Source organism: Panthera uncia, chromosome D4 (assembly GCF_023721935.1).
Source record: "Panthera uncia isolate 11264 chromosome D4, Puncia_PCG_1.0, whole genome shotgun sequence".
NCBI lineage: Eukaryota > Metazoa > Chordata > Mammalia > Carnivora > Felidae > Panthera > Panthera uncia.
The window spans coordinates 30,524,327-30,550,568 of record NC_064807.1 but is presented as its reverse complement, the minus strand read 5'-3'; the positions used below and the strand labels follow the sequence as shown (position 1 = coordinate 30,550,568).

Sequence of the window (26,242 nt, the reverse complement as noted above, 5' to 3'; positions counted from 1 at the left end):
ACTTCCTCAACTTAATAAAGAACACCTGCAGAAACGGGCAGCTAATTTCATACTTAAATGCTGACAAACTAAACGATTTTTTCCAAGATAGAGAACAGAAGAAAGATGTACCCTTTCATTGCTCCTACTCAACATGGTACTGGAAATCCTAGCTAATGCAGCAGAACAAAATAGATAGATGATAGATAGATACATAGATAAAAGGCATACGGATTGGGAAGAAAGAAATAAAATATCTTTGTTCAGAGATGACATTATTTTCTATGTCAAATAATTTACCAGAAAGAAACATATGTAACTAAAAAGTGAATATAGGAAGATTGCAGGATACAATGTCATTATATAAAACTCAATTGCCTTCCTATAAACCAGCAATGGACAACTGGTATTTGAAATGAAAAACACAATACCATTTACCTTAGCACCAAAACATTAAAATGCTTAGAAATAAATTTAACAAAATATGTACATAATCTATATGAGTAAAACTACAACATTCAGATGAAATAAATCAAAGAAGAACTAGATGGAGGTATTCCATGTTAATGAATAGAATTCTCAATATTTTAACATGTCTTTTCCAACTAACTTGATCAATAGATTCACTCAATCGCAATCAAAATCACAGGAAGTTATTCGTACATACCATCAACTGATTCTAAAATTTATATGGAAATGCAAATTGTCCAGAAAAGTTAAACCGGTATTGAAGAAGTCAGTCAGAAGACTGACACTACTTAATGCCCAAAACTACTATAATGCTACAATGATCAAATCAGTGTGGTGTTGGAGACAGAATTAACCAAAAATTTAAATGGAACAGCATACAGAGCCCAGAAATAGACTCATACAAATATTGTCAACTGATGTTTGATCATGGAGCAAAGACAAATCAACAAAAGACAGTCCTTTAAAACAATGGTGATAGAACATTTGGACATCCATATGCAAAAAGATAACACAGACCTTACACATTAACTCAAACATTAACTCAAAATGGATCAGAATTCTAAAAATAAAATGCAAAACTATAAAACTTCTAGATTAAAACATAAAAGAAAATCTAGGTGACCTTGAGTTTGGCAACCAATATTTAGGTAACATCAAGGCACAATCCATTAATGAACAAATTGGTCAGTTTAACCTCATTAAAATTGAAATTTCTGCTGTGTAAAAGAATGTCAAGAGAATGAAGAGAAGCTACAGACTGAGAGAAAATATTTGCAAGAAAATATCTGGTGAAGGAATTTTATCTAAAATATATAAGAACTCTTAAAATTCAACAATAAGACAATGAACAACCCAATAAAAAGTGGATGAAGGAGTTGAACAGATAACTCACAAAATAAGATATACTTATAGCAATAGGCATATGAAAAGCCCAGTGTCACCTGGTATTACAGAATTGCAAATTATGAGATACTACTACACACCTATGAAAATGGCCAAAATCCAGTGCAGTGACAACACCTAAAGCTGGTGAAGATATGGAGCAAGGGAAACTCTCATTCACTGCTAGTGAGAATGCAAAATGACACATCCACTTTTGGCAGTTTACCAGTTTCCTGTAAATTTAAACACAGTCTCCGCTACACAATCCAGCATTGTTTTCCTTGCTATTTCCTCATTGCTTTGAAAAGTTATGTCCATGCAAAAGCCTACACACACACACACACACACACACACGCCCTTTTATTTTGTGATTCCAAACACTTGAAAGCAACCAAGATGCTTTTCAGTAAGAGAGTGTATAAACAAACTATGCACATCCATATAATGGAATTTTATTCAGCATTAAAAAATAAATAAGTTATTAAGCCACAAAAAGGGAGAAAGCCTAAATGCATATTCTAACTGAAAAAAAGCCAGTCTAAAATATTTTAACTATATGACATTCTGGAAAAGGCAAAACTATTGAGATAATGAAAAGAAAAATGGCTGCCAGGAGTTCAAGAGGGAAAAGCCAAAGGGGAGAGGTTGAATAGACACAGAGCAGGTTTTCCAGGCCAGTGAAACTGTTCTTTATGTTTTAGGGTAGTGAGACTGTTGTTCTCTATGATAATGTAATAATGGGTATTACAGTAGATGAGATTATTCATGTAGCAAAAGAACCATACAACACAAAGATTGACTGCCAATGTCAACTATGGATTTTAGGTAGTAATAATATATCATTCATTAGTTGTAGAAAATGTACCACACTAATGTAAGATGTTAATAATAGAGGATACTGTGTGTGGGGTATATGGGAACTCTACTTTCTTCTCAATTATTTTGTAAACCTAAAAATACTCTTTAAAAGTCTACAAATAATTTGTTTTTGTGTCCTTAGGTCTCTAATTTGTTAGAGTCTGATGTGTGCATGCATTAATTTTGAAAGAAAGTTTACTCGTGGAAATGCAAAATTGATAAAATTAATTTTCTTACTGTTGGTTATATATATTTTCATGTATTGCGTAATTTTAAAGTTAGCTTACCCACCTCCAACCCCCAGATAAATCCTGCCAAAATATGACTCTTTCTTTTTTTGTTAATGCTTGCCCCGTTTTGTGGTATTTGTTCTATTGCACAGCAATATTCATAAGAGATACTTGTGTATACCCTTGAAACTTTATTTTAAAAGATATACTTCTGGGGGCACCTGGGTGGCCAAGTCAGTTAAGCATCTGATTTCGGCTAGGTCACAATCTCATTTTTGGTAGGTTCAAGGCCCATGTAGGGCTCTATACTGACAGTGCAGAGCCTGTGTGGGATTCTCTCTCTCTCTCCCTCCCTCTCTGCCCCTCCCTGACTTGAGCTTTCTCTCTCTTTCAAAATAAATAAATAGACTTAAAAAAAAAAAGGTATACTTCTGGAGGGGAAATAAGCTCTCTTTAACCCTCCTCCCACCACCAACTCATTGTCCCTGCTCCCATTTTTACTGTGTATTAAAAATAAATTCAAACATTCTAGATATAGTAAAATGAGCATCGTATGCACATATTACAGATTTAACAATTCTTAACTTTGCCATATTTTCTTTTCTGTTTTGCTGCATTTTAGAAAGTAAATTATAAATATATGATTTAATAATTGAATTTTTTTTTATGTTTCAAGTTTCTATTTAAATTCCAGTTAGTGAACATTTAGTGCAATACTTTCAGGAGTAGAATATAGTGATTCACCACCCACACACAACACCCAGTGCTCACCCCAACAGATGCCTTCCGCAACACTCATCACCCATCCTGCCCATCCTCTGCCCACCTCTCCTCCCAGTACTCCCAGCACCCGCCAGTCCCCACAGTCAAGAGTGTCTCAGGGCCCCTGGGTGGCTCAGTCGATTAAGCATCTATTGATTACGCTCAGGTCATGATCCCAGGGTCATGCTCTCTCCTGCTCTGTTTCAAAATAAATAAGTAAAACTTAAAAAAAAAAAAAAAAAAGTCTCCCACAGTGAACCCCATCGCCCTTCTTATCTTTCCTTCCCCTATGTACATCTGTTCTGCCGCTCAAACTCCACATTTCTTTATGTATCTTTAAAAATAAGAACAATTTCCTACATTGTACAAATAATCACACTAACCAAAGTAATGGTAATTTTCCTTTATATTTCTAGTATCTAGGCTATATTCATGTTTCTCCAATTGTAGTCTCTTGTAGCTGTTGTTTTTTTCCAACTAGAATCCAACTGAGAACCATGCTTTGCAATATGTTGCCATGTCATAAAGTTAAAGTCTAATCCACGTATCTGGAGACTTAGGAAAAGTCTTCAAGGGTCAAGTCCAGTTGTCATGTCCCAAGGCGCTAATTGCGGGGGGGGGCGGGAGGCATACTGGACCGCAGGAAGGGTGAGATCACGACCTGAGCCAAAGTGGGATACTTAACCTACTGAGCCACCCAGGCCCCCTGGGAAATGTAGTTTTAAACGTCACGGGCCTACCGCGCAGCACTCTGGGAATCCAGCTTGGGGGCTCATTCTGCGCAAGTGCACATCCAGCCCTATCTCTTTCCGCGGGCCTTCCCTGCCTGAAGAGGACACGATCTCGGCTTCCTTGGGTCTGTGGGGGAATAGAGGCTGCGCGCCGGGGGTGAGAGCACTGGGGACACGGCTTCGCGAAGTGTGGGGCTCTGCTAGGTCGGGTAGGTTTGTGTGCGGCGAAAGCCAGGGGGAAGTTCGAGGAAGCTCCTGGCAGATTCTCCCCTCCTCCAGCCTCTGTGCATGTGCGGGGGGGGGGGGGGGGGGGCGGGTGTTGGTTCCCACCTACTTCTGCGGAGCAGGTGGGGCTGAGTCCCCTGTCTGGAGAAGGTAGTTCCTGTGGGTTCTGGGTGCTGGGACTGTGGGCAGTGGAAAGGGAATCCGCCTTTATGATGTTTTCGATGAACATGAGGCTACCAACAGTAGCTTGTGCATTAGCCTGAGAATTAAGTGTGTAAGTTACTGTCACAAGATGCTTTGTTCCCTTTGGTATTTTATTTAAGCCTCACAATTGCCTTTAACATTCCATGTTAAAAAGTGAAAGGAACTTACTGGGGACGGAATGATATACCTGAGGGCACGGCTGGTAGGTGAGAGAGGCTGGAATAAATACAAGTAGATTTTACTCCCTACTTTTTACTCTTTCCAATATCCATTCTGCCCCAAACCCAGAGGTGAAACCTCTGGAGCTCTTAGCAGAGTCTCCAAATTTTCAGAGGAGATATGATTGTGAAGTGAATATGGACAGAACCTCACAATGTGGTAAATATTTCCTGGGATTTGTGGATTCTTTTTAGAGCCCCTCCTTCAGACAGAGAGTCTTGAACCTTCCTGCACTAAGCTATCTCCATTCTCAGAGGCACATTCTGATAATCTAACGCAGTGCTGGCCAGTAGAAAGATAACACAAACCAAACATAATTTAAAATTTTTCAGTAGCAACAGTGAAAAGATTAAAGAGGTGAAATTTGTTTTACTGATGTGTTTAACTCAGTATATCCAAATTACTATTTTGATTTGTGAGTAAGCACACTTCAGGTGTAGTAGTTGCATGCAACTAATGACTACGTTACTGGATTTGTAGTGAATTCCAAAGTCACATTTAGAGTGTTAAATGGAGATTTCAAATGCAGTAAATTTGTTTCTCAGACCTGGATCCCAGCCCCTCTGGAGGAAAGTAGGTCTTAAGATAGGAAAATGAGAGCCCTAGAAACCATTGTCAGCTCTTCTGACAGATCCTTCACTGGAGTTTCAGAACAGAGGCAGAAGGTTCAGGAAAGGCACAGGTCCTGATTTTCTATACCAGAAGCAGTTCTTGATCCCTGTACAACATGAGTGATGTATATTCAGGAGTATTTTCATGAATTGTGTAATTTTAAACAGCTAGCTTACCCCACCTCCACCGCCCCCCCAATAAATCCTGCCAAAATATGACTCTTGGTAATGTCATCACACCCCTGAAGCCATCACAGACTGGACAGTGGCACTGGACCTCCTTGCAGAAGGTGGTAACTTGAGGTTGAGAGGGGTGGGTTACTGTCATGCTGCACAGGAACAGGCATGTCACTGGATGGCTGGTGAGGACATGATGCCCAGGGACGATATAACCAGCCAGAACTGGTGAAATCTTAAACAGCACCCAGTTTCCTTCATTCTCCCCTCTTTCCAGATTCTGAGCTGCCCTCACTCTATGTCCATCAGCACATATGGCATCTAGTTATGCGATGCTCCCTCTTTCCTGAATGTAGGTAATAATAAAAGGAGAGTAGAAGAAAGGCGTTCTATATTGGACACTTTGGAAGCCCAAAATATTGGGCCTGAAAGAATGATTTTTGTAAAGACACCCAAGGCAGAATCAAGAACTAAGCACAGTACTGTTTACTTAAATAGATAAGTACTATAGGCATCTTATTAAAAAATATGTCTTATAAGTTGCAACCAAGTTAGAACAAAAAGTTAGAAAATATATTTCTTGCATAAAGCATCCCATCTTTGTTTTGGAGTTTTCTGGGGAAGTTCTAACTCAAGGTATAAAGACAACACAAACTTGATTAACAATCACATCTAAGTAATTTTTTTAACAGTTTAAATGAAGGTAGAAGGTTTTACCTTTGTATGCCTGAATTTGTTTAACCAATCTCCTTTTGTTTTATTTTGTGTTTTTTGTTGTTGTTCTTAATTAGAAGGGGACATAAATTGTTAATTCATCGACTTTTGAGTTACACAGCAGTGAAAAGACAAGTTTAAGCCGACATAATCATATTGGAGATGCACTTGTTCAGGTACTGCCTCTGTGTGGTCCCTCCTGTTCTTTCTCAAGAATGTCAAAAGGACATTCTTCTATAGGGAAACCTTTTTTTCTAGCTGGTGTTATAGAAATTTTTAGGCAAATGAAAATAGTTGTAAGGCAGACCAGGTTTCTCATAACTCTATTTTTCTTTCCTCTTCCCCAGGAGAACCTTTTCATTTCTTTACATTCTTCAAGGAGCAGCAGAAAATGAACATAGCTCAGGTGAGTTCTGTTTTAATAATCTGTTTGTTTTACAGTAGATTTTATAAGGGCTTAGGTGTCTATTCACATGGAAAAGTAAAAATAGAAATGGATCAGATGCCTTCATAGGTGGAGATACAGATGAAGAGCAGAGCAAAGGTAGCATGTGGATATATGTAGATGCTCTTATATTACAATTTTATCAAATTGGAGCTCTAAATTTATTTTTGAATTTTTGGTAGCCATGTCAGAGTGTTAGACAAACAATGCCTTTAAAGGTCAACACTGATGAGATGATTATGCAAACTGATACCTCATAGAATGTTAAGACATTTGAAGTTCAAAAAAAAATCTGTTTATCTTTTTTTTTTTTAATTTTTTTTTTAACATTTATTTATTTTTGAGACAGAGAGAGAGCATGAACAGGGGAGGGTCAGAGAAAGAGGGAGACAGAATCTGAAACAGGCTCCAGGCTCTGAGCTGTCAGCACAGAGCCCAACGCGGGGCTCGAACCCACGGACTGCGAGATCATGACCTGAGCCAAAGTCGGACGCTTAACCGACTGAGCTACCCAGGCACCTCCCAAAAAATCTGTTTTTCGAGTAGGTGATTTAGTTAACAATTTGTCAGTAATAACTCTAAAATAATATAGAACATTGTCTCTACTTGTTCTTCAGTAAAAGTAGAAGACATAATGCTAAATGTGAACTTGGTCAATTCTATTTTCCAGAAATTCAAACATAAGAGTTGAATAAGACATTTTTTCTGATGAATCAACTGAATATCCTTAAAATTACTGTCCATAAATATTTTGAGTACCCTTGGTATTTGGATTGCTCAGCAGACAATTTAAAATTGTGTTCTGTTTCAAATGTTTAAATACTTTCTGTTCACACTTGGTTTCTCTCCCACTTGCCTGTCATATCCAGTGACCAGAGACTTGACTGTAATCACATCCTTGAGTCTTGTCAAGTCCTTTCTTTACCTGACTTTTCTGAGCACTTGTCTCTGCTTCTCACTCTGCCCTTCTGGAAAATTTCTTTGTTAGTGTCTGTGACACCCTCCACTGGCTTTTTCCTTCCCCTGTTACTATCTTTGTGGAGTCATCTACTTTCCCTTGTACTTTCATGTGGCTCATCCCCCATTTTTGTCCTTGGCCTTTAATCTGCTCTATTATCTTGGTATGGTTTTATTCTCTTTATTTTTATCTAAACTTTATTGAGATTCAGGTCATATACCATGCCATTCACCCATTTTAAGTGTAGAATTCAGTGATGTTTTAGTGTAAATGTGCAGATATCACCACACTCAATTTGAAAATACTTTCATCACCTTAAAAAGCACCTCTACATTTTATCCCTTCTCATCTGCTCATTTGCCTCTAAGCCCCAAGCAACCACTAATCTATTTTCTGTCTGTATAGATTTGCTGACTCTATTATTTCTTGTAGGAGGGTTCTGCCTATGACAAATTTTGTTTTTGTTTATCTAGGAGGGTTTTAATTTTTCTATTTTTAATAGTTATATAATTCTTGGTTGACAACTTTTTTTCTTTCAGCATTTGTCATACATCATTTCATTACCTTCTGTCCTCCATGGTTTCTGATTAGTAATCTGTTTTTAATACTGTTGTACATGATGAGTCACTTCATTCTTGCTACTTTCAGTATTGTCTCTTTGTCTTTGTATTTGACTGTTTGATTTCCATGTGTTTAGGTGTGGATCTCGAACTCTAAATTTATCCTACTTGAAGTTTGTTGAGCTTCTTGGATTTGTAGATTAATGTTTATCATGAAATTTGGAGACTTCTTGGCCATTGTTTCTTCAAATATTCTTTCAGACTTTCTGTTTGGGACTCATGCATATGTTGGTAAGCTTAATGCTATCCCATATTTCATTTTCTGTCATTATTTTTTCTTTGTTTCTCACACTACATAATTTCAGTGGGCATATTGTCCACTTTGTTCATTCTTTCTTTCACCTGCTCAAATCTGCTGTTGAACCCCTCTGGTGAAATTTTGATTTAGTTCTTATATTTTTCAACTCTTGAGTTTCTATATAATTTATATTTGTTATATTTCTATCTCTTTATTGATATTCTTTATTTAGTGAAATTTTTTTTTTATATTTTCCTTTAGTCCTTGGACATTGTTTTCTCTAGGTATTTGACCATATTTAAAATAGCTGATGTAAAGTTATTGCCTAGTAAGTCTAATGTCTGCTTCCTTAGGAGCAGTTTCTATTAATTATACCTTTTCTGCACATATGTCTTTCTTTCTTTTCTTGTTTACTAATATTTTTGTTGCAAATTGGACATTTTAAATAAAATAATGTGACAACTCGAGAATTTCTCCTCTCCACAGGGGTCATTGTCAAAATTTATTTTGTTCAGTGACTTTTTAAAAAATTCTGTAGAGCCTGTTTCTTGTCATCTGAGGCAGCTAAAGTTGTCTACAGAAATTTCTTTAAATGCCTAGAACCAGTAAATTTTCCAGTCTTTGCTAAGGAGATCTGTGCATGTTTGGGAATTCCTTCTACAGTCAGACAGGCAGTTAATAACTCTGCATTAACCTACACTTCCTTCTAATGCCAAACTCAGAGTCACCTAGAATTGACAGCTTAGACCCTTCTCACATCTTTCCTGAGCATACTCACAGCCTTGGGTGTATGCACAGCTCTGTGCAAGTATATGACCTCCTAGATTTCAGGAATATATCAGAGCTTTTCAAAACATTTATGGACATCTCATTATCCAGCTTTTCCTTTCAAGCTTCTTAGTTAAGCCATTAATTGCCCCAGCTGTTATCTACCACCTCAGATAGCCATTAAGTTAAACAAATGCCTTTAGTTGTTGTATTTAATGTTTATTTATCTTGAGAGAGAGAAAGCATGTGCATGTGGGAGGAGCAGGGAGAGAGGTAAAGAGAGAATTCCAAGCAGGCACCATGCTGTTCGCACAGAGCCATTGCAGAGCTCAATCCCACAAACTGTGAGGTCATGACCTGAGCCGATACCAAGAGTCGGACACTTAACCGACTGAGCCACCCAGGTGCCCTGCCTTTAGTTGTTTTTGACAAATACCTGTGAGAATAAGGCTTTTCACGCTCTGAGCTAGCTCAAACAAAGGCATCCTGATAAGCAGGGTCTTTTAGGAAACCACCAAACAGGTCAAATAATGACAGTTTTCTGTGAATGAGGCTTTGATGGATCTCCAACCCAGTTCTGCTGTTGTTGTGGTTGCCAGGCTTCTGGTTGCAGACCATTGGTTCTCAAACTACTGCAGAGTTGGGAGAGAGAGGGATGGGAACAGGGTAAGTTAAAAGGATATGGATCAGCATTCTTATTATGATTCCGCTGGTTTTTTTTAATGTTTTGGAGATAGCCTTTGTTAATTTCTATAATTTTGCCAGTTTTTTCATTGTTATTTATGGGCGAGAGAAATTTCTTAGATCCTTCAACATTTAATATTTACGTCACTTGTTAGCTTATTTTTTTTAATCCAAGTGATTTCATTAAGTCAGATAGTAAAGAGATTGGCAAAATGAAAGCAATGCCACTTTTCTCACTAATTTTTTTAGTTTTGGAGGATATAATTAAAAAAATTTTTTAGATTAAATTTTATGAGGGGTATTCCTGTTCTTTTGTTTTTTTTAGTTACCAGCTACTACTACTGAGTTTCACACACAGGAGGTACTCACTTAGTAATACCGAGGACATGAATGAACAAATAATTGGATACATAACTGGGGGGAAAAAACTTGCTTCTATCCTATTATTTCTTAGTCTTTTTCTTTTTCTTTCCTATTTATAATTGTGATAAGAACACTTACATGAGATCTACTCTCTTAGCACATTTTTTATGTGTATAGTACAATACTGTTAACTATAGGTGAGCTACACAGCAGATCTCTAGAACTTAATGATTTTGCATAACTGAAACTTTTTACCAATTGAACAGCAACTCCCCAATTTCCCCTCCTCCCAGCCCCTTTGAAGTGCTTTGTTGTGGAAATTTTCCCTTTTCTCATTTTCTAAGATTCTACCCTTTCCTGACTCTTACTACTTTTCAGAAAACTTTTTATTTAGCTTTGTGGCCTATACTTTATTTGCCACCCTCTTTAATATTCAGGCTTCCTCAAATTCTGTTTGGTATTTTTCTTTCCTCAGTCCCATATAGGATGCATAGCAAGCATATAGCTCAAATTGTTGTCTGTTTGCCTCTTAAAATTTTAGGTACAACCCAAATTGCTAATAAGTCCTAAATTCTTGCCTTCATTTTAGACCTCGCTTCTGTGTTCTAAAACCATGTGTATACTAGTTTAAGAGATAGGTCCGGTTTTATGTTCACAGACCCTTCAAGAACAGCATGAACAGATCTGTTCACTCAAACTTCTAACATTTATTTTCCTTTTGTTTCCTAAATGTCAGTGTTTAGCATCAACATTCCAGAAGCTGCTCGTACAGTTAGACTAGGTGGTTGCACAAGAAGGTAGTTATCAAATTGGTTTTTGCTGCTGCTCTGTGATTATATCCCTATCATTATATTCATTGTTGTTACTTCAGTTAAAATAATGTTCTCTTATATTGCTCTCTATGGTTCCAACTGCCTGGTAAGTTGTTCTTTGCTCTTCATGAACTCTAGATTTATGTTATCTTTACGTATTTATTTATACCTAAGTTTGATTGTGTAAAATATCTTCACAGCTTACATGTTATCTCTTCTTTGTCTCTCATTATTTACAATGATGATGCCTGAAGAGGGAATGAACATCTTAGAATTCTCTAAATACTCACGGTAATCACTTGGGATGTAGAGGAAGAATTGTAGGAAGCCTCTATACGTTGAATTTTTTTGTCTTAAAAAAATCTATGGTTTATAAACAGATATAAATGAATTATAGTAAGTTAAAAATCTTGATAACTGAATAACTCCACAAAGACAAAATTAGGTCAGAAATAGATGCCTTTTAAACCATTTGTTTTAAAGCTTAAAAGTAAACAGGAAAAATAGTAATTCTTAAAGATACTTTCTTTTCACTTAATTCTGAATCCGTGAATAAAATGTATTGTCACAGGGGTCTGTGTCATTCGAAGACGTGGTTGTCGAATTTACCCAGGACGAATGGCAGTACATGAGCCCTGCTCAGAGGACACTGTACAGAGATGTGATGCTGGAGAACTATAGCCACCTCATCTCAGTGGGTAAGCATACCTTAGTATGTGACTTCCTCTAGGTTACGTTTACTTTTTTTTTTAAAGTTAACAAAACACATGGACTCTTTGTAGAGATTAATGTTGTACAGGCTTTTGAGTAAGAGGTCCAAGATAACTGAAGCCTTTAAGGAAACAGAAACAATGTTTATGTTACTACTTTCCATGGAAAACTTCAATTGAGCACATTATTTTGCTTCTCTTGCTACTGTTAACTTTCTACACCTTTGGAAACCAAAAAGCCAATGGATCTGGTCTATATATACCCTCAATTGTCATGTTTACAGGGTATTGCTTGACCAAACCCAAGATGATCTTCAGGTTGGAGCAAGAAGAAGAGCCCTGGTCCTTAGAGGAAGAATTCCTAAACCAGAGGTACCCAGGTGGGTGAGCACTGACAAAAGGAAACACTTGGGGTAGTTCAACTTTTAGGGGAATACCTTCGAAAGTTTGTTTTATCCTTTTAAACAGCTCTATTGAGATAGTTTACATATTGGACAATCCACCCATTTAAAGAGTACAATTCGGTGGCTGTTCATATATTCACAGATACATGTAAACATAACCACACTCCCATTTTCATCACCTCAAAAAGAAACCTTATACCCTTTAGCTATTGTCTCCCTTCCTCCTGTCCCCTACAGCCTTAGCAATCACTAATCTACTTTCTGTCTCTATAGATATGCCTATTACATTTCATGTAAATGGAATCACACATTATGTGGTCTGTTATGATTGGTTTCTTTCACATAGGATTACAAGATTCATATGTATCAATATTTCATCCTTTGACAAAATAAGGTCTCATTGTTTGTTCATTCTTCAGTCATTAGATGTTTGGGATTCTACCTTTTGGCTATTATTGAATAATGCTAATAGAAACATTCATTTACAAGTTTTTGCATGGATTTATGCTTTTTTTGGCATGTGTTTTTATTTATTGAGTTATACTTAAGAATGGAATCACTGGGTTTTATGGTAACTATTTCAGGAAACTCCAGACTATTTTTCACAGTGCCTGCACCATTTTTCATTCCTAATGACAGCATATGAGGGTTCTGATTTTTCCACATCTTCACCAATAATTGTTATTATCTGACTTGTAGCCATCCTAGTAAAAGAGAAGTGATGTATTATTTAAGTTTTGATTTGCATTTCTGTATTAGTCATCTGGCCTGGCATAATAAAATACCATAGTCTGGGTGGTTTAAACAACAGAAATTTTTCATAGTTCTGGAGGCTGGAAGTCCAACATCAAGGTGCCAGCATAGTTAATTTCAGTGAGGCATCTTCCTGGCTTGCAGAGGACTGCCTTTGACTATGCCTTCATATGGCCTTTCCCGTGTACTTGCATGGAGAGAAAGAGAGCTGTGATGTCTCTTCCTATTCTTATAAGGACACCAACCCTATAAGAGTTGGAGCTGTACCATTATGACTTCATTTAGCCTTAATTATTTCTCCAAAGGCCTTATCACCAAATTACATTGAGGTTGAGGGCTTCAACATATGAATTGCAATTCAGTCTATGACAATTTACCTGTTCACTAGTGATGTCAAGCATTTTTTCATGTGCTTGTTAGTATTTGTGCAAACTAATAAACAATTTCAAGAATTTCAAAAATTATAGTTTCAACATAACTCTTAGAGCAAAAAGGTAAAATCATCCTGAGCGTGTTTACTGAAAGTTTTTGTTGTGAAACTATTAAAACAGATTGCATAACATAAAAATTGACATAATTTTTGGACCATGCATGTTTCCCAGTCACTAAATATAAATGATTTGATCATATTAGTTAGCTAAAAAAGATATTCCTAAATAAGTATCTTTGAAAGATTGTAATAAAAGGATAGTAAAGTTATTAAGGCAAAAATAAAATAGTTTAGGCGGGCGCCTGGGTGGCTCAGTCGGTTGGGCGGCCGACTTCAGCTCAGGTCATGATCTCATGGTCCGTGAGTTCGAGCCCCACGTCGGGCTCTGTGCTGACAGCTCAGAGCCTGGAGCCTGTTTCGGATTCTGTGTCTCCCTCTCTCTGACCCTCCCCCGTTCATACTTTGTCTCTCTCTGTCTCAAAAATAAATAAACGTTAAAAAAAAATTTTTAAAAAATCAAATAGTTTAGGGTTTCATGTTATCATTCAGGTTTGAATTTAGGCAATAAATGCATAACTTAAAAAAAAACGCCCTCTAGTCAAGAGCACAAGTTACGCATTTGAATGACTACACCAAACAATATCATACCAATTATCATAAAACACAAAATAATGGAGTACTAAGAATTTAAAATTCACCAGTATTAGGAGGTAATAATGTACTTTATCTGATTATATTAGACATGCTATGAGCATTAAATAAGTATGCCTATATAAACGTAGATGATATTTATATTAAAGGGAACCATATATTTGTACATGTATCCTGAAATCAAAGAACAAGCCTTTCAAGTTCCCATGGATTTATTATAAGATAGTGAAATGCAATATTAGTCTAAAAAAGAAAACCTCAATAAATCCAAATTAGAATCCCATAAATAGTAATCTGAACATATTTTGATAAATCTAGAAATTAATGATAACATGAGTAAAAAAAATCTATTGATATGGATATTTCAAAGATTACCTCTTTTAAACAACATATAAATACAAAAGGATATCAAATCCAAAATTGCATGACATTTATAAAAATAAATATGCATATTATTAACATTAGGATATGTGTAAGTTAATGAACAGAGGTAAATTGGTAGTCTCCTAGTAATAAATTAAGCAAGAACAATAACAAAAATGTACTAATACAAGCAGAATTTAAGAGTGAAATTAAAAATTAATAAACTGGAGGATTGAGAAATTGTCGTATGTTTCTTAGAATAAAAAACAGTAAAATGAATGAGCTAACCCTAACAAAAAAGAAAAGAAGCACTTATGTGATAAATTCAAGATTGTAAAATTTAATGCAATATCAAAGCAAATCTCATTCATAGAAGTGATGTGATAGGATTTGCTCTGTTAGATATGTAAAGCTGTGAGAGTTAAGTAGTATGAAACTGGAGGTGGGATAGTTTAATATAATAGTGAAACAGAAAAGAAAGGTCAAGAAAAACACATATGCTTTATAGATAATTGGTCTTTGACAGGTGGTTCTATTCCCACAGATCAGTGGAGAAAGAATCTTGAGGTAATCTTTTGGATCTACATGAAAAATGGGATTCAGGTGGCTTAAAGTCCTGATTTTCAAAGCAAAACTAGAAATATTCTATATGATAATGAGAATGTGTTCATGACTCTGCTTAGGGAAGAAATTAATAAGATATAAAAAGTATTAACTGGGGGAAAGATGGAGTAATGTATTTTGTTTTACTCTGCCCACTAAGTACAGCAAAATGTATACGTGTGTGTGTGTGTGTGTGTGTACAGACATAAACATAGACCTATATATATGTATATGCATATTATATATAAAAGTATATATATATATATATATACTTGTATGTTTAGAGAGAGATAGAGGGAGAAAGACAGAGACAGAGAGAGAGGGAGAGAGGGGAAATGTAACATTCTGATAGATAACAAAACAATGAAGGTGAACTAGGGGCCTTGGCACTTGATAAAATACAGGGTGGTTAGTGTTAGGAAAATGCTGGTAGGGACCCTGATCTCTTACCCTTCTCCATTGTTAATAGAGCAACCCACTCCTCCAACTCCCAAAGGTGTCTGTGGAAGTTTAGTCCACACTTGGCAGTAGTGAAGCTGCACTCCACTTCTTTTGTTGGCATGATTTCAGAAGAGGTTGGCTAATACTGAACATTAATTTTGATAAGTCCTATTTATTAATTTTTTCTTAAGGATCATGCATTTGTTGTGCTGTCTAGAAGTATCAAAACTCAAAGTAACACAGATTTATTCATGTTTTCTTCTAGAAATTTTTAAATTTCACATTTTATATTTTATGATCCACTTGGTGTTAGTTTTCATAGACAGGATGAGTTATGTGTTAAGTTTAAATTTTTGAAAAGGGGAGTCTAGTTATTCTAGCACCATTTTATTGAAAAAATTATCATTTCCTATTGAATAGCATTTCCATTGTTCTTAGAAAATGGATGAACATATATTTTGTATATGGTACATAAGTATAAATATATGTGTATATTTGTACTTTTATTCTGTACATTTTAGACTTTCTGTGGTATCTCTATTCTTTTTTATTTATCTACATATTTATCCTTCCCCAGTACCACATTAATTTTATTACTCTAGATTCTTAATTAGACCTTGAAGTCAGGTAATGTGAGTCCACCAATTTTCTTATGTATAAATTTTAAAATGATCTTCTTGATATTTACAAAAAGCATGCCAGCTATTCAACTGGGATTGTATTGAATTTATAGATCAAAAGAGGATTGATATCTTAACAATATAGATTCTTCCAATCAATAAAGAACATATACATATCCTTTTATTTATGGTTTATTTGATTCTTTTTATCAGTAGTTTTCAGCAGATACCAAGTATTTTGTTTTTTGTTTTTTCAGCACTATGGTAAATCATATTCCTTGTCAGATTTAAAATTCCAGTGATAATTGCTTGTATATGATTGGCTTTTGTATATTGGCTTTGCATTTTGCCTTGCTGAAAACAGTTATTAGTTAAGGAGCTCTTTTGAAGATCTTCTTGGGGCTCTCTGGGTAGACTTACTGTGTATCGTTTATTTCTATTCTTGCTTTATTGCATTGGTTGGAACTTCCACAGTCTGGAATAGAAGTGCTGAGGGTAGACAGGCTTGTCTTTTTCCAATCTTAGTATTCAGTCTCTTATTCTTAAGTAAGTCTCTTATTCTTAATTATGATATTAGCTACAGGCTTTCTGTATATTCCCTTTATAATAGGTTAATGGATGGAATTTGAATTTTGTAAAATATTTTTTCCCTTAAATGATGTGATTTGTCTTCATTCTTTAGATGATTAAGATGATGGATTACATTGATTGACTTTTAAATATTGCAATAGTATTCTTGGGATGAACCCCCACTTGATCCTGATAAATCATTTCTTTTCATATATAGTTCTTTTTGATGCTTTTTTTTTGAGGATTTTTACATTTATGTCATGAGGGATATTGGTCTGTAGGTTTCTTTTCTTGTGTTTTCTAGAAGAAATTATGTAAAATTGGTATTTTATTATTATTATTATTTTTTTTTTTAATGTTTGGCAGAGTTCACTAGTTACTACCATCTGATCCTGGAGCAGTTTCTTGGAACTACATCTTTGTCAATCACATATTCAGTTTCTCAGACGCTGACCTGTTGTGTTACCTCTTCCTTCATGAGTTAATTTGGTAGTTTTTTCAAATGAAATTTGTCCATTTCACTTAAATTGTCAAACTTACGGGCATAGAGTTTCCCCTAATATTCTTTTACTGTCTTTTTAGTATCGTATCAGTATTTATGTCCCCTCTTGCATTTTTTTCTGATATTAGTACTGTGTGTCTTCTCTTTTTTCTTCTTGGTTCTAGCACTTAAAAAAAATCTTCAATGAACTAAGCTTTGGTTTCATTTTTTTCTCTGCTTTTCATTTCCATTTTCATTGTCATCTTTAGTCTTTATTATTTTCTTTTTTCTTTCTTTAGATTTAATTTGTTCTCTTTGTCAAGTTTCTTAAAGTAGAAGCTTAGGTGACTGATTAGAGGTCTTTCTTTTCTAATATAAAAGATTGTAAGCTATGAATTTATCTCTGAGAACTACTTTAGCTGCATCCCACAAATTTGTATATGTTCTAAACAGTTTTTCATTCAATTCTAAATATCTTAATTTCTTGGGAGATTTTCTCTTTGACTAATGGATTAATTGGAAGTATATTAACTTACAAATATTTTGTGTCTCTCCAGGTAACTTTGCGTTAATCATTTCTAGTATAATTTCTCTGTGGCTTGAGATTATACTTTATACAATTTCTGTTCTTTTATATTTGTAAAGATTTTTCTTGTAGTCCATGATGTGGTATGCCTTGATGAATATTTTATGTATATTTAAGAATAATATGAATTAAGCTATTTTTAAAATGTTCTTGGATTTTGAGAGTATAGTTATTCCAAATGCTGCTGCATCCCTTCTAGCTATAATATTGTATTCCTGCCTCTTTTCCCTTTTTTCCTTCCCCTACCTGCTGTGTTGCCACAAGTACCCTAAAACAGATTTATTTCTTTTGCAGATTCCATGGAGTAGATAGGAATGTAGTTTTAGGAATAGTTGCGGTAGTGATTGTTGTTACCATCCCTGAATGTCCTATAAATAGAACTTGCTTAGGATTCTTCATGATCTTTCCACTAAGCTCTTGGTTTGGCTCATGGAAAGAAATTTTGCAAGTGTCCAGTCCTTTGTACCTGTGGCAATGGAACTTTCATTTCCTGTTAAACCTATCTAGAACCACAGGGAAATATTCCATTTTTCTTAGGCTTGAGTAGGGTGCATATTGTCAAAAAGATTTTCTGTTCTGTTAGACTATATTTCAGACCTTTGGCCAGAAGGAATAGGGTTTTCTTGTAGCTCTTTTTGTCTGTGTGTTGTTGACTTTGGATTGCAGGCTTCTCCAACACTCCAGTACCCCATGTAAGAATTATGGGAAACAGAAAAGCCTTGAAATCCTCTGCCATGTCATTTCTTGAGTCCCAAAGTTCCACATTCCATTTTGTAGCATCTTACTTTTTTATTTATTACTGATTGATTTATTGATTTTCCAGGGATATTTTAATTGTAAGAGGGAGGACTTGGGAAGATAGCTACTCCATCTTGGCCAGCACTGGAAATAATACCTGTTTTCTTTAAATAACATGGATGAAGAGAGAGAGAGTATATTTCTTTTTCTCTGTGTGTATGAATTACTAATCTCTGGGAATGTGACCTGTAACAGTAGATTACAATACATAACAAACATATGGCTATAAATTCCTTTCCATAAGAAATGTAAGATACAGAGATGTTTTCTATTTTTCTCATTTTAGGATATTTCAGCATTGATAATCACATTGAGGAGAACCAGGAAAAACAAGAGAAACCTCTGTGGCAAGTAATACTCACTAATAACAAAACATTGAGTAAAGAAGAGCAGAAAGTCTTAGAAAAACCATTTAATCTGGATATAACTCCAAATTCTTCAGGAAATATGCCTTGTAAATATGACTCATGTAGAATGAATTTGCCAGGTGTTTCTGAATTAATTATTTGTGATAGAAACTATTCAAGAAAGAAGGCTGATTACATAGATGTATGCAAAAAATTGAAGCTTGATACTAAGCATGAGAAAACTTACACTGGAGAGAAGTCTTACAGATATAATAAAAATGTAAAACCTCTCAGTTATTGGAAAAATCATCAGAAACTTCAAACCCTGGAACAATCTTTTGAATGTAATGAATTTGGGAAAATTTTGCATGATAAGACTGTTTGTGTTATGGGAGAGGAATCCTATAAGGATGATGAATTTAGGAAAAACTGTGATAACTACATGAGAACTGGCACAAAAGAGAAATGCTTTCATCTTAATGAATGTAGGAAATCCAAAACCACTATTGAGAACTATAATAAAGTTCACATGGCTGTGGCACACTATGAATGTAATGAAAGTGGGAATAACTTCAGCAGTATCTCATCTCTCACTCAATCTCAGAGAACTGCTACAGAACAGACTAGTTTTGCAAGCAATAAGTGTGACGAAAACTTGAGCCAGAGCTCAGCCCATATAGTACAAAAAAAGACACAAACTAGAGATGAATTTTGTGTGTATAATGGATGTATAAATACCTTCTACCAGAAATTAGACCTTATAGTATGTCAGAGAACTCACACAGAAGAGGAATTGTACCAGCGTGGTAAATACAGGAGGTCCTTCCATCAGAACTTAGCCCTTAGTGTACATCAGCAAAGTGAAACTGGAGAGAAGTCATTTGAATGTAATGAATGCAAGAAATCCTTTTACCAGAAAGTACAACTCATTCATCATCAGAGGACCCATCCAGGGGAGAGACCTGAGGAATGTGGGGAATCTTTTTGTTCAAATTCACACCCTATTCATTATCCTGGAACTGATATAGGGGTCAGTCTCTATGGATGTAGTAAATGTGAGAAAACTTTCTGTCAGAAGTTAAACCTCAGTGAAAATCTGACAGTTCACACAAAGGAGACACCTTATGATAATAGTGGATGTGGGAAATCTTACAAGAAGTCTGCTCTCGTAGTATGCCAAAGAACACACACAGGGATGAAACTCTGTCAAAGTAATGTATATGGAAAAACATTCTCCAAGACGTCACATATCAGAGAACATCAGAGAAGTCACACAAGGGAGAAATCCTACAAATGTATTGAATGTGGGAAAGCTTTCTCTAAGACATCACATCTCAGAGCACATCAGAGAATTCACACAGGCGAAAAACCCTACAAATGTGTTGAATGTGGGAAAACTTTCTCTCATAAGACACACCTTAGTGCACATCAGAGAATTCATACCGGGGAGAAACCCTATGAATGTAATGGATGTGGGAAAACTTTTGCTGATAATTCAACCCTCAGAGCACATCAAAGAATTCACACAGGGGAGAAACCCTATGAGTGTAATGAATGTGGGAGGCCTTTTACCCATATATCTGTTCTCAGAGCACATCAGAGAATTCATACCGGTGAGAAACCCTATGAATGTAATGACTGTGGGAGATCTTTTGCCCATAATTCAGCCCTTAGAGCACATCAGAGAATTCACACAGGAGAAAAACCCTATGAGTGTAGTGACTGTGAAAAAACTTTTGCCCATAATTCAGCTCTCAAAGTACATCAGAGAATTCACACAGGAGAGAAACCATATGAATGTAATGAATGTGCAAAAACTTTTGCCCATAATTCAGCCCTCAGAGCACATCAGAAAATGCACACAGGGGAGAAACTCTATGAATGTAATGAATGTGGGAAAACTTTTTCACAGAAGACACACCTCAGTACACATCAGAGAATTCACACAGGTGAGAAACCTTATGAATGTAGTGAATGTGGGAAAACCTTCTCTCAGAAATCATACCTCAGTGGACATGAAAGAATTCACAAAGGGGAAAAACCTTATAAATGTAATGAATGTGGGAAAACATTTGTTTATAAGGCAGCTCTCATTGTCCATCAAAGAACTCACACAGGAGAGAAACCCTATGAATGTAATGAATGTGGGAAAACTTTCTCCCAAAGGACACACCTCTGTGCACATCAGAGAATCCACACAGGGGAGAAACCTTATGAATGCAATGAATGTGGGAAAACTTTTGCTGATAATTCAGCCCTCAGGACACATCAGAGAATTCACACAGGGGAGAAACCCTATGAGTGTAGTGAATGTGGGAAAACTTTCTCCAAGACATCACACCTCAGAGCACATTTGAGGACTCAGACAGGGGAGAAACCCTATGAATGTAATGAATGTGGGAAAACTTTTTCCCAGAAGTCATATGTTATTGCACATCAGAGAATTCATACAGGTGAGAAACCCTTTGAATGTAATATATGTGGGAAACCTTTTGCCCATAATTCAACTCTCAGAGTACATCAGAGAATTCACACAGGTGTAAAATCCTATGAATGTAATGAATGTGGGAAGACTTTCTCCCAGAAGTCACACCTAAGTGCACACCAGAGAATTCACACAGGGGAGAAACCCTATGAGTGTAATGAATGTGGGAAAGCTTTTGCACAAAATTCAACTCTCCGAGTACACCAGAGAATTCACACAGGAGAGAAACCCTATGAATGTAATGAATGCAGAAAAACTTTTGTCCGTAAGGCAGCTCTTAGAGTACATCACACCAGAATGCACACCAGAGAGGAAACCCTTACATGTAGTGAATTTGGGAAGTCCTAATGGGACTCAGATCTTATTGGATAACATATATTAAAGAAGCTCATGTCACATAGACTGGCAAATTGTTTCCTTTTCCACTAGGCACATCCATAGCTTGTCTAATTTCACAATCTGTCCTTCATTCAAGTGAGGCTGGTCATGGAATATGACACTATTACATTTAATCTAAGTCTAACCTTCAGAAGTCACCTTACATTCTTTCTGTCTTATACTGTATAGAGATATTTCCAGGGCAGACTTCAGTGCCATGTATTAAATATGGTAGCACATAAGGTGAAAGAAGCCAAATCTGAATAACTGGGTGAAACAGCATCTCCACTAACATCTTCACAAGTTGGCTTAAAAGAAAAACATCAAGTTGTACTCTGTTGAGCTTTTACGGATTTTGTTCTATTGGTTAAACACACATAGCTTAGATAATTCTGTTATGGTGGGACAAAACCCTATGAATATAAATGTCAGGAAGACCTATAAAATTCAGCCTGTCACTATGTATCAGAGATTTCATATGAGGAGAAAAGCTGTCAACATCTTGAGTGATCAGAAGCCTTCATTAAAAATTAGAGAAATCTCAGGGAAAAACACAAAAGCCTTTACTAGATGTTAAACATCAAATAATTAAGATTTGACCAAAATCTTATAATTTGATAATTTATATTTTAATGCATATTGAACAGTTGTTTCAGATTTTTTTTCTTGAGGAAATGTATCAGTTTCAGAATTGAAGATAAAATCTTCACCCAGAACTGTTGTACCTAAATTTGTGATTTATATATAACTTCAAGTTTTATAGAAAATATATAATAAAATATTCACCTGTACAGAAACTCACTGTGGAATGTGAAGTTTTAAAGATGGAGGAATAACTTAAATTCTGTGTACAACCCCAATAAATGTTTGTGGCTAGTCTCTGAGCTATGTGGTACATCTGTATTAGTTTGTGTAATAATTTATTATTGGTGATGAGTTCTAGTAGAAGACAGCAACCAAACCTCCTCTGGACCTAATCCATTTTCCTTTTTGATTTATAATTTATGTTCTTCTGTTGGCTTCCTTCAGCTTGATGCTGTTGATGCTGTGAGATTTTGGCCTGCCTGCTAGTGTGGCCCTGTTTTTCTAGGATATTGGAGATCCATAAGATTTCCTAAGTATCCTCGTGTATCTGGATGGGTGAGTGGGCTGAATGTTGATTCTTACATGGTTTTTTGGCCTTCATTATATCGCACTAGTGGCTTATTTTGCACTGTGTAATTATAAAGGAAATCATCTCCTCATCCCTCTTGTATGCATGTAGCCAGGGCATCTCGTGTAGGCTCGTTTTCCAACCTCATAATGTATGCTCACACTGCAGCGTTGCAAACCAGTGTTATTTCTATCCTGCTAGGACAGTAGGTTTTGGAATTGGAATGAAAAAGGCTACTTTCATGTCATAAGTACCACACTGATATTGAAAAACAGACTAACTTGAGAACAGGTATTTTTTTGACAGTGGGTTGTTACCACCCAGCGGCATCACTACCAAAGAAAGCCATTGGATGAAGGCTGTATCATCATAGTACCAGGGCTACTACACCAGCCACTGAATCAGCACTCCTTGTGACAAGGAAGTTCCAGCAGCTAAGAAAATGTTTGCTCTTCCTCAGTCTCTGTGCTCTTCCTCAGTCTCTGACACCTTGATGCAACTTGAGCTTATTGCACAATGTTCAAAGGGAAATGAAGGAAAAAAACATCTCTTTCCACATGTCTGATTTTTTTCAGAAAACTGTATGAAAAGGAAATTATCAAATCTTGAATACATTAAAAAAATTAACTTCAGTTTAGAATAGTGTTAGATTTAAATAATTACCAATACTAGGTCCTATATACTCACCCAGTTCCTCTTATTAACATCTTTTATTACTCTGGTATATTTGTCTTAACTAAATAGTGACACTGATACATTATTAACTAAACATCATTTTTCAGATTGCACTGTTTTTTCCTAATATTTTTTTTATATTTCAAGATGCCATTCAGGATACCACATTACATTTAATAGTCATGTCTCCTTATCTTCCACTAGTCTGTGACAATTTTGTAGACCTTCCATGTGTCAGTTACCTTGACAGTTTTGAGAAGGACTTGTCAAGTATTTTATAGAATACCTTTCGATTTGGATTTCTTATATCTTTTTTTTTTTTAATGATTGCACTGGCACTACAGATTTGTTTTGTGTATTCATTTTATTTTGTAGGAAGATCACAGAGATAAAATGATATTCTTACCATATTAATAGTATATGCTATCAACATGAATAATCACTGATAATGCTAAGCTTGATCACCTGGTTTAGGTTGTATCCCTCAAAATTGTGTAGGTGAGCACTATGCTACTTGGTAAAATATTATTTTATCTTATTTAGTTTATATTGTACACAAACTAATATCAGAATCCTTTTTATATATTTCTGATTTTAATGTTGGAAACTATAAATACAGATAGATAAAAATTATAACACCAAGAATTTAAAAACTTCACACTGATCCAGTATATAGTCCAAAATTTTTGTTTTTAGTGTTTATTGGAATATGAATGAATCATTGCCCTTTGACCCCAAGGATTTAATTTCAGAATTTTATTTTCATACATCATCATCAGAGTAGTGCCCAATTCTTCTAAACCATTTAATTGCTAAAGCTTGGACTTTGAGTAATGAAAAGACTGAAAGAAAGTTTGTGTTTCATGAGCTTATCAACCCAGATCATTGCATTAACCCAGATAACAATAGGAGATATGAACAATGACCAGCCATCATAACTAAGAAATCTGATAATAGGAGAAATAAGTAAAACTTAGAAAGGTGGAGTATTAAAAGCTTTTAGCTTGTATAGGGTCTTTCAAAAGCATTGATAAATTGAATGGTACTAGTCAGAAGATTTAAAAGGAATGGGTGTGTTATCATTAGAAAGCTAAGTTTAGAAATATATGCTAAAGCCATAGGTAGATGACATAGATATATAAAGATGAAGGAGCAGGTTACACCCAGATAATAACTAAACAATGGAAGGATCATAGAGAAGCAAGAGCTACTAGTGAAGCAAGAACACATGGGCATATGTTACTGCACACATATAATGCATATTGTCCAACATAAGTGTGAATGAAAATCTAATAGGAATTCTTATAAAAGCAACACTTCTGGGAGAAAACTATGCTGATTAGAGTATATGTGGAAAACAGTTTTGTTGATAAACACGTTCTCAAAACAGGCATATGCCTCTGATAGAAGATAGTAATGCAATAGCACAGGTAGAATGTAATTATGTCCCTATTGAGATAAAGAATAAGACACTTACTACACTACTCTGGAATCCAGAGAAGATTGTTGATGGCCAGAGTGCAGTAAATCCAAGAGAAATAGATCAGAAACCAGCAAGAACAGTGAGAAAGTTGTTAGCATAGAAAATAAGGCAACAAAACACTAAATAAACAACATTAAAAAAAAAAAAGATTATACATGACTTGTGACCAGACAAGAGAAAGAAAAAAGTTACACATTGAAAAATGAATACAAAGTCTAAAATGACAATACTGCCACATTGCCAGAAAATGTGGTGCACTAACAATGACAGTTAAACAGGATTAAAGTGCTGAAGACGACTCATAGGACCCAAAATGACAATGCTGACAAGTGTGCAATTTATTAAGGGAAAGGGGCGCAATATATCATGTCATTAAAAGTAAGGATTTGCATCACAGCCAAAGGCTGCTTCATACCACAAGGTTTGGATAATGGCCAGGCATCAGCTCCCATTTTCCTCCATTGTATGAACACAATTTCACTGCCAGAAAAGAGCCATGTGCACAGAATCACTCAGAAGCTCAAAATGGATTTACTGCTGAGGTTTCTTTCCCCTGCCAGATATGTAAGCATATTCTTGCTATGTAATCAGCCCCAAAAGCAGAGGACTCTGAAGGTCTCAGTGAAAACAGGTATAAATCATCAATCACACTGTTATTAATAAACACTGTTGATAAGTTGTTAAAACCTGCCTCCAAACATTTTGGACTGCTGGTTACAAAGAAACATTGTTAATATATTTCATTCCTTAAACAACAGGTAATGATGTGCAGATACCTTAGCTCAGGACTATTCTGGGTCTGCAGGACTTAACCCTCACAGCAAAGTCCACCATCCTGATTTTGGGTCAAAGCCTTTTATAACAAGAGTAAAAACAAAACAAAATTCATTCTTAGTTTGATAGCAATCATGTAGATGTGTCTTTCAATAGCATATAATCAAATAGATAATCAAAACACATATACATATTTCAAAGAGTTGTAATAATCAGGGAGGGTTTGTATCATTTAAACCATCCTATAATGCAGCACAAATTGTCTTATATTTTTCCCTTTTGTTTGCCTCCCTGATCTATAGCTATCTGTACTTTTTGGTATACATCTATTAAATAATTAAGAACCCTAGTCAATCTATCATCACTTAAGTCTAAACCTGTAGGCCAATTCTGTTTCATAGAATAGTATTCTGTGAAATGAAAACCATAAGAGACAGACACATTAGTATTATTCCACACAGTCATTGTCTGAGCTCTGGTCTATTGATTAGGAGTACATAAAACCATCCTGGAAGTATGTTTATTAAATTAGCCATTGTACAGCTCCCTCATTTTTTTTATTAAAAAAAAATTTTAATGTTTATTT

At 35.5% G+C, this 26,242-nt stretch overlaps 1 protein-coding gene across 1 annotated transcript; it reads left to right on the top strand.

The window, feature by feature from the left end:
* The first annotated feature begins 3,958 nt into the window (after nucleotides 1-3,958).
* On the top strand, nucleotides 3,959-22,455 carry LOC125925448 (zinc finger protein 658-like). The gene is given in 7 exon segments (XM_049634454.1): nucleotides 3,959-4,122; nucleotides 6,141-6,239; nucleotides 6,411-6,469; nucleotides 11,523-11,649; nucleotides 11,946-12,041; nucleotides 18,648-21,475; nucleotides 21,478-22,455. Coding segments are annotated over 5 exon segments (3,111 nt in total). The 5' UTR covers nucleotides 3,959-4,122; nucleotides 6,141-6,239; nucleotides 6,411-6,454; the 3' UTR covers nucleotides 21,523-22,455.
* Nucleotides 22,456-26,242: the final 3,787 nt, after the last annotated feature.